The sequence below is a fragment of the Sinocyclocheilus grahami genome, unplaced genomic scaffold (assembly GCF_001515645.1).
Source record: "Sinocyclocheilus grahami isolate Dianchi unplaced genomic scaffold, SAMN03320097.WGS_v1.1 scaffold1141.1, whole genome shotgun sequence".
Taxonomy (NCBI): Eukaryota; Metazoa; Chordata; class Actinopteri; order Cypriniformes; family Cyprinidae; genus Sinocyclocheilus; species Sinocyclocheilus grahami.
Genome location: NW_015506320.1, coordinates 28,242 through 38,805, shown reverse-complemented (window position 1 = coordinate 38,805; position 10,564 = coordinate 28,242). Strand labels below are relative to the sequence as shown.

The 10,564-nt window shown below is 35.4% G+C and overlaps 1 protein-coding gene across 1 annotated transcript in view; it reads right to left on the bottom strand.

Annotated features, from left to right (window-relative positions):
* LOC107567287 (mannosyl-oligosaccharide 1,2-alpha-mannosidase IA-like) overlaps positions 1 to 10,564 on the bottom strand; it is a 79,520-nt gene that overhangs the window by 42,289 nt on the left and 26,667 nt on the right. Inside the window, exon 3 of the mRNA XM_016252942.1 lies at positions 8,653 to 8,747. Coding sequence (XP_016108428.1) covers positions 8,653 to 8,747 — 95 coding nt within the window. The remainder of the gene's footprint in view (positions 1 to 8,652; positions 8,748 to 10,564) is intronic.

The following is a 10,564-nucleotide window of genomic DNA, read 5'->3' as shown; positions in this document are numbered from 1 at the left end:
GTGTGTGTGTGTGTGTGTGTGTGTGTGTGTGTGTGTGTGTGTGTGTGTGTGTGTGAGCGCACGCATCGGGCGGAACTCCGCTGTGCGCGATGCAGAAAGCGCGATCATAACGTAGCGACAGAAATGACATGCCGTCGTGTAAATAACATAAGGCTATTTAGTTTGCTTAATGAAAGAACAAGGTATAGACATGTTCTATAAGAAAGGTAACTTTGAATTACTTCTATTGTGATCTGGCGCTATAGAGAAAATATAATTAAATAAAATGAACTTGACCTTCAAGGGGGGCGGGCCGCCCCCCCTAAAATAATGGCAGGGGAAACACTGTACATATTTTCATTGCATGGATAAAACAGTTATTCAAATGATCTTCTTTTGTGCTATTGCAAATGGAAGTCACATGGGTTTAGAAAAACACGAGGGTGACTATTTTTTATTAAGAAGGAAGGAAAATATAATTAAATAAAATGAACTTGACCTTCAAGGGGGGCGGGCCACCCCCCCTAAAATAATGGCAGGGGAAACACTGTACATATTTTCATTGCATGGATAAAACAGTTATTCAAATGATCTTCTTTTGTGCTATTGCAAATGGAAGTCACATGGGTTTAGAAAAACACGAGGGTGACTATTTTTTATTAAGAAGGAAGGAAGGAAGAAAGCAAGAAAAAAAGAAAAAGAAAGCATTCTTTTTCCAGGAACATTCTTTAAGAAAACTCTTCTTAAGTTAGAAAATAGTACTTAGTTTCTTAGTTAAGAAAATAGTACTTCGGGAAATTGTTATCATTAAAAATGTTTTGTGAATGCAGCTCCTAGAAATGTCAATTTTTTTCAAATACATTCAGCCAGACCATCAACTAAAAAGAGAAAATGTTCAATACCTCTATGAAAAGAACTGGCCATTAATCTACCATTTCTTTCTCTTCTTTATCTCTTCTTCCTCTTTCAACAAAACAATGTTTTAAATTCCCCTTTCAAATACCATGGAATGAATTGGTTCATGAATGTATCTTACACGAGTGAACTGCAAGTGTTTAAAAAGCAGTAATCAAGCATTCAACAATTGAAACAATCGAAACAATCCTTCAAAGTGGAAAATGGAAGAAAAAGGAAGCGGCTGCATCAAGAACCAGAAGCAAATGATGACACATTTACTGCTGGTTTAATTTCAAACACGCCGGGAGTCCTGTCGTCTTGCAGTTAATTGAACAAATGCTTTGTGCATTTCTAAGCAGCATTAAATGTTAAAATTTGGATTTTATGCCACAATTAGAGACTACAGATTATGACTGTTAACACTGTGTGAATGTTATGCTCATGCAGCGAGACTGCTTTTAAGCAAACGTGTGCAAGGAGAAGCAGGAGTCGACGTGTGAAGGGAAAGTCATCCACAGAGACCCTCAGTCTTGCTCCAGCCAAATCTGGGTCAAGGTTGTCTGTAAAATTAGGCCTCTTCTGTCTTTGCCTTTAATTTTCTGCCTGAACACTGGGGACACACAGCCGACAGACGGCATAATAATAAAGCCCACATAAAAATTCAAATTTCTTTTGGCTGGTTGCTACTGCAAGTGGGTCAATACTCACACTGACGTCTGTCCAAACATACAGTGTTTTTCATTTAGATTTACGAGCTGTTTGCCACCTTTTTTTTTTTTTTAATAAGTGGGTTTTCATAACCGCTGCATCATTTTACTGTCTTCGATGAGGTCTCTAGATCTGCTCAATTAAAAGCATTCAGAAGATAATATGAATTCATAGCACAGAAACTGAAGATGGCTGTGATTCATGCTCTCATCAGACACTGAATATGATTATGATCTCCTCTCCGGAGCTTTCAACACACAAGAACTCAAGGCTAAATCAAGGATGATGGCACCGCCGAGGACCCCTCAGAACAAACAACAGCTCGTCACTGAGTGTTTAAAAGCCCCATGCAGCTACCCGATGTTTCACCTCTTTATGGCTGAGGTTTTGTAATTATCTTGGATTGGTTATCATTAGTGACTATGCTAGCATGTCAGTTTTAACCATTTCCATACTGGCAACTGAAAACTCAAACTGCAACTGCACAAACGGTTTAAAAAAAAAATAAAAAATAAAAAATAAAAAAGCTCATGTAAATGTTTGGGATCCAGAATGTTATGAAATGTTATGACATTTCTATGCGTTTTGCTTGTTAGTTTGTTTTAGCAAATTTAGGGATATTGCATTAAAAATCAGTATGGAAATTGTAAACAAGATTTACAAAATATATATTTTTTTGATCATTAAATGGAAACAATAAACTCTTATATATATTTCTATTATTTACGATAAAAATATAAATGACTATTTAATTTATAAATATAATTACTAACATAAACAGCGTATGGAAATTGTAAACCTATAAAAATGGTAAAAACGAAACTTCATAAAATGTGATGATAATTAAATTGAATCACATTAAAATAGAAAGAACTAACTACATTTAAAATGGAAAATGTATAGAAATAAAATTTGTAGTATATAAAAATATTTAATATATAACTTGCATGTATTTCTATTACATAAAATAAAAATGACAATTTGTTCATTTATAAATATAATTACTAACAGAGTATAAAACTATGCAAAAATATGCATATAACATGGTTATAATTAAATGGAAACTTTAAATGGAAAAATATATATATACTTATATACATATCTTACATATATTTCTATCATACAAAATTAAAATAAATAATTTATTCATTTATAAATTTAACAAAAATAAATGCAGTATGGAAACTAAAAAAAATAAACATGTTTATTTATATGATTATATGCATATAAAACGCCCATAAAAACCAGAGAATCCTTTTACAAAATAAAACATTGTCCTTCTTTAAAATGCCTTCAACAGTGCACATTTCATGAAGATGCATTAGGATATGCCTGCCCACTAGATGAATACACTTACATAACCACATTCAGCCTGAGAAGGTTCTGCGACACGAATTACCGGCGTACGGTGGTGGCACCACAGGTGCCTCGAGCCAAAGCGAACAATAGCGTGGAAGCAAACAGCATTAGCAATGTGAACAGAATTAACGATGTAGGTGACCCACATGGAGGGAGGAAAGCGCCTTCGCTAGAGGTGATAGGAGCACTTGTGCTAAGTGCAGATATGGTGGAAAGCTATATTTACTGACAGGAAGTGAAGACCATTTGTCCTGTAGCTATGTTATTAGCCGCTCCTTGTTATAAAACACTCGGCCGCTCCATTTAGAGCATTTGTCAGAGCACTTCACTCCAGTTCTACTGCAGTTTAAACAAGGAAACACACCCCGGACACTCAAGCTAATATGAAAAGCTTTGATAAACAACACTGAATATGATTATGATCTCCTCTCCGGAGCTTTCAACACACAAGAACTCAAGGCTAAATCAAGGATGATGGCACCGCCGAGGACCCCTCAGAACAAACAACAGCTCGTCACTGAGTGTTTAAAAGCCCCATGCAGCTACCCGATGTTTCACCTCTTTATGGCTGAGGTTTTGTAATTATCTTGGATTGGTTATCATTAGTGACTATGCTAGCATGTCAGTTTTAACCATTTCCATACTGGCAACTGAAAACTCAAACTGCAACTGCACAAACGGTTTAAAAAAAAAATAAAAAATAAAAAATAAAAAAGCTCATGTAAATGTTTGGGATCCAGAATGTTATGAAATGTTATGACATTTCTATGCGTTTTGCTTGTTAGTTTGTTTTAGCAAATTTAGGGATATTGCATTAAAAATCAGTATGGAAATTGTAAACAAGATTTACAAAATATATATTTTTTTGATCATTAAATGGAAACAATAAACTCTTATATATATTTCTATTATTTACGATAAAAATATAAATGACTATTTAATTTATAAATATAATTACTAACATAAACAGCGTATGGAAATTGTAAACCTATAAAAATGGTAAAAACGAAACTTCATAAAATGTGATGATAATTAAATTGAATCACATTAAAATAGAAAGAACTAACTACATTTAAAATGGAAAATGTATAGAAATAAAATTTGTAGTATATAAAAATATTTAATATATAACTTGCATGTATTTCTATTACATAAAATAAAAATGACAATTTGTTCATTTATAAATATAATTACTAACAGAGTATAAAACTATGCAAAAATATGCATATAACATGGTTATAATTAAATGGAAACTTTAAATGGAAAAATATATATATACTTATATACATATCTTACATATATTTCTATCATACAAAATTAAAATAAATAATTTATTCATTTATAAATTTAACAAAAATAAATGCAGTATGGAAACTAAAAAAAATAAACATGTTTATTTATATGATTATATGCATATAAAACGCCCATAAAAACCAGAGAATCCTTTTACAAAATAAAACATTGTCCTTCTTTAAAATGCCTTCAACAGTGCACATTTCATGAAGATGCATTAGGATATGCCTGCCCACTAGATGAATACACTTACATAACCACATTCAGCCTGAGAAGGTTCTGCGACACGAATTACCGGCGTACGGTGGTGGCACCACAGGTGCCTCGAGCCAAAGCGAACAATAGCGTGGAAGCAAACAGCATTAGCAATGTGAGCAGAATTAACGATGTAGGTGACCCACATGGAGGGAGGAAAGCGCCTTCGCTAGAAGTGATAGGAGCACTTGTGCTAAGTGCAGATATGGTGGAAAGCTATATTTACTGACAGGAAGTGAAGACCATTTGTCCTGTAGCTATGTTATTAGCCGCTCCTCGTTATAAAATGCTCGGCCGCTCCATTTAGAGCATTTGTCAGAGCACTTCACTCCAGTTCTACTGCAGTTTAAACAAGGAAACACACCCCGGACACTCAAGCTAATATGAAAAGCTTTGATAAACACTGAAGTGTGTTTCTGCTCTCTGCCATGTGCCGCCCACTCGTTCTGCATTGTCCTCGCCAGCTGTGGCCGACTGCAAAAAGACAAGTGTTGTGTATTCTGTCAGTCGAGGGATAACTCATCCAATCAAATCCTCTGACAGCTTGTCTTTCTCAGGATCTCTGCACTGATTTCCTGCATGCCTACGATTGAAGAAATTGGGGTGGCCAGACATCCATCACAGACCAGGACATCTGGGATATCTGACTCTGTTAGAAGTGTATGAAACAGGAATGGGCTGCGTGACCACATAATCTATATGTAATTTTAGATTATGGTCATGGTCTATTATCCCAATATTTTGCTGTAAAGTAACAACTTTGGATAATACAGTGAATCAAACACACCACAAATGAAATCTATTTGATCTTATTTGATTTTTTTCTATTTTTAAATGAATAGCAATGGTTGCAATTGGAAAGATAAGATTTATAATGAGAGATAAGTATGGCATTAGCACAAACCCTACTGTATGATATTTGATACGTACATTTCTAAGACCTCGAAATTATCAGCATGATCAAAATTTGCTGTAAAACCTGTTGTGCAAAAAATGTTTCTCATAATTTGATTATACCTTCAGGTCATGGTACATGTGTGGATTTGCTGTAAAATATTTTCTGTTTTTTATAAAGTACATGTATAGTAATATGTCAAGATGAACATTTACTGGACTTAAACTTAAGTTACTTAAGTTTAGAAAATCCTGTTCAAATGTATCCAATATAACAAATAAGTCTTTTGAGGGACATTTATTTCTTCATCTCTTAATCATTATTGTATTGTATTGCAATGCATTATATGAAACTACAGAGTTTTGATCATAAAACTACGTTTACATTTTACCTTACTTATATTAATGAGAAATATAGTGACATCTGATATTTATAAGCATTTTATGTCAGTAATCTGATATATTAATATAAACATCTCATTGACGTACAGTACAATGTATCAATTTCATTTTACTTTTTGATAGAAATATCAAAAACTGCAACAAATTGTATATTTTACTTACTTTGGGCCCTTTTTTCCCTCATTTATCATTCTATATGAAACATAACCCTGACATACCAAATATGATATTTGATACATTAAATATTAGATTTTTTTTAAAGATTGTCTAAAGATTCAATAAACTGTTCCATTTCAAAAAATTAGATTTTTCTGACTATTATTTCATGTCAGGCTTAATGTTCTGTAAATAACATTATAAAACAGACAGCTCAAACTCAATTCTTACTGTATGAGCTATGTTTGAAGCCACTAGAAAACTGCCAAAATACACACAACCATGATGCATATCTATTGAATATATGACACACATATATTAATGTGGCAGCTGCAAACCACTAAACTCCACGTCTTGACTTACAGCATCTACCGTGATGCATTATAGAAAAATCTTTACTCATTGACCGCGAAAATGGTATATACAGTCAAATCACTCAAAACTAGTGTTTATCTAACTACATAAACATCTGCCTTGAAATGTACTTGTTTATGATTAAAACCTCACGTGCACTGCCAAAATCTGTGTTTGATTATGAAGAAACAAACATGAATGCATACCCATATATCAATATTTTAGATTATATGAATATATGAATCTGCTTTACAGGTAATAATGTTGTAAATATTGTTCAGTTACTTGCACAGACTGATTGTTTAGCTTCATAAGACCTCAAGATATCTTCAGGAGCCACAGCTAGGGCTGTGCAATTAATCAAAATACAGTTTCGATTTCGGCTTCCAACGAATATGAATACTTTTAATAATCGAGATCAAACGATTATTGTGCCCTATTCTTCCCCTTTCCAGCGGTGCGGTTTCTCTCCTCCATAAAAGCCCAAACTTAATGTGCAAATCAGTAAAATCATGTTTATTGATTGTTTAAATCATGATTTATTAACGTTTATTAGATTTGTGTGCATTTTAACAAGCGCGAAAAAAAGAACTTGGGCTGTTCTGTGTATGCGCTCCGACTCGGGGCAGAACACGGACATGTAAAGTAAACTTTTAACTTAAACTGCCTGCCTAAATGGTCAAATACATGCAAAAATGTGTCAATGCGGTGCTTGGGGATTATTCATATAAACAATCGTCAGTTATGGCTTAAGTGAACGTAAACAGTTGAGAATGAAAATACGTGTGCAACAGTATATTGGATCCGTGCAGCTCTTAAAGAGACAGAGGGTAATATTCCTTATGCCATATCAAACCACAAAAGACAGAAAATCACACACTGCTCTTGACTGAAGGATTTTTGTAACTTTAAAGGTCCCTTGGCATGAAAATTTCACTTTATGAGGTTTTTTAACATTAATATGAGTTCCCCTAGCCTGCCTATGGTCCCCCAGTGGCTAGAAATGGCGATAGGTGTAAACCGAGCCCTGGGTATCCTGCTTCGCCTTTGAGAAAATGAAAGCTCAGATGGCCCAATCTGGAATCTTCCCTTTATGTCGTCATACGGGGAAAGGTTACCTCCCCTTTCTCTGCTTTGCCCGCCCAGAGAATTTGCCCCGCCCATGAGAAAATGAGCTACTACCGTGCGAGGCGAGCGCAATATTTTTTTCCCTCGAGAGACAGCATGGCTTGCAAACGAGCGAAGCATGGCAGTTGCCCCGCCTCTCTCCTCCTCATTAGCATTTAAAGCTACAGACACAGAAATGGCACATCCTAAGGAAAGCTCATTGTGGGACTGGCTCGTAGTGGCTGAAATTCTGCACCACGGCTGAATTTCGGGAAAGAGACTTCAGATACAGTACTAGGGACTACTTAGGCCTATATAAATGCATCCAAAAAGCAGCATGTCATGGGACCTTTAATAAGAAACAAAGCAAGTTTAATTCTTACAGTGAAGACTATGCTGTTTTATTTTACATTTGATTATTCAATTTCTGGTGTATGCTGTTAGCTGAATACTTTAGACTTGCATAAAAAAAGCACTGTTTGTTTCATTTGTATCTTTTTTTCTACCTTTGCTTTTTTGTTTTTATTGTATTACTGACAGTTTAATTATTTTCAATCATTTTTGAGGACTTTTCACTAATATAAAATTGTGTTCATATGACCCACTAATAATCATGTTAAATAATCGTGATTACAATATTGACCAAAAATAATCATGATTATGATTTTTGCCATAATCGAGCAGCCCTAGTCACAACTATTAATTTTGTCCAGCCTGTATATACTTTTTTATATGCTCTTAAGTGACAATAGCCGCTGATTTGCATTTTATGAATCACCAAGGACCACGGTTTCAGCTAAACTGTTATACTGAAGAAGAAGAAATCCACTTACATCTTAGATGGCCTGAGGGTGAGTAAATTAACAGCAAATTTTCATTTTTGGGTGAACTATCTCTTTAATTCTTTCTCTTTATTTGATATTTCTGAGACCAAGGTAGCTGAAATACGTCAAATTACAAAAAAAAAATGTACAACGGCATAAATAACAACAAAGCAAGCAGCATTTAAGCAGTCAAAGAATCGAGCAGAAAATGGCTTCTGCAACAAAATAATCCCACCAAACTGTTTATTCATTATCATATCTCGGAGAGCCGAGTGCACAGGTGACAGAGAGCCGCTGCTGGGTTTGAGGATTCAGATACAGTGCTTGCGAGTCAATAAGACATGCAGTGGAGAGATCTGACCTGCTTGGCTGAAGAAAGCCTCGGGAGTTCATGCGGAAATGTGTTTGTTTGTGTGCCACTGACCTCTTTAGGTTGAGAAGAGCCCAAGGGATGCCAGTCGGGGTCTTAAAAGCCGGCAACAGCTTCTCTCCTAGTTCAACAGCTTTTCTCCTGAACACCTGAAGTAAAAGAAAGACAGACAGACACAAAGAGGTTAGTCTAACCTCATCCGTACACAGCAGTGGCAGAGCCGTGTAACCTCTGGCTGCCTCTGCCTTCCCATAAACTCACCATATTTATTTTATCCGTCATATTTGCATGATACACGGAGTCGACTGATAGAAAGAGAGGCATTGATATTCTGCTGAGGGCAGGATCCAGGAGACGGCTGATAACAGCAGATAAGACGAGGGCACGCGGCCCACTGTAAACCTGCTGCCTGCCTGTCATCTTCTGTCTGCTACCTGGCCCTTCATTCCACTCCTCTGACATTTCAAACCATCAGGGAGCCGCTACGAATCCCTCAACCAGCAAATATGCTGCATATCTGCTGGCTGCTGAGATGATATCGCACTGAGCCAAAGCGGACTAAACTGGCTTTAGCTCTTTTATCCAGAAACAGAATTTTTGTTTAAGTGATACGTAAAGGGGCCATGTTCAACACTTGTGTTCAATTCTTGAAATAAAAATAAATACATTGTTATCACTACCACTCAAAAGTTTGGGGGCAGTAAGATTGTTTATTAAAGAAGTTAATACTTTTAATCAGCATGGATGCATTAAACTGATCAAAAGTAACAAGACATGCATAATGTTACAAAAAATTCTGTTTCATATACATGCTGCTTTTTTGAACCGTCTATTCATCAAATAATTGTCAAAATAAAAATTCACAAACATATTCAGCACATATACATATATATATACATATATATATATACATACATACATACATTATTTTTAATTACTTACCGACCCAAAATTTGGATGGTAATGTTAATATTTAAATCATAGACTGTAAAAAAAGATGGACGACGCGTCTCCTATTCCTTCCACTATAGAAAAGTGAAGCCAAAGCATCTCACTATAGCCGCTGCCATCTTGAGTAAATTACGTAATTTGGAGCCAGAATCTGTGCAGTAGAGATTCGTTTGGAGCCAGAGTCTGCACAGTAGAGATTCGGTTGGAGCCAGAGTCTGTGCAGTAGAGATTCGTTTGGAGCCAGAGTCTGCACAGTAGAGATTCGGTTGGAGCCAGAGTCTGTGCAGTAGAGATTCGTTTGGAGCCAGAGTCTGCACAGTAGAGATTCGGTTGGAGCCAGAGTCTGTGCAGTAGTGTCGTGAGGTGGAGCCACAGTATCAAACTCCCGCAGACCCAATCAACCATAACGACACGCCCCGTTTTTACAGCATCAAATTACTAGCTGAAATCAAACTTATCACAAAAAAACAAACAATTGAACATATATCATTGTGATAACAACTACCTTAAATGGCCAAAACCATCTTTCGGAAAATTGTATTGGAAGTGTAATTTATTTTTTATTTTGACTCAAGTCCCATTCGTTTACATGGAGAGGGCGGGGTTTATGACCTGTACTGCAGCCAGCCACTAGGGGGCGATCAACGAGCCCGCAGCTTCACTTTCCAGGATGTGTGAGGCACACCCGATTTAAATATAATGTATTTAAATAAGAAAATAATTACATAATATATAATCAAAATGAAATAATATTGAAATAAAATGCTTCAATGAAAATAATTTTTCAGATTTTAACTGGCTATGGTGACATTTTTGGCCTGCCACAATTAACACAACTAGCTATACCAACATATTTCTGTCTAAAAAAATATACAAGTTCAGTATAAAAAAGTCTTAATGATTTGTCCAAGAGTCACAAATAATTCACATTACAATAAAACCTTTGATAAAATGTTAACAAAATAGAAAACATTTAAATTACCACAAATCTCTCATATTAAACCAAAATTTGTCA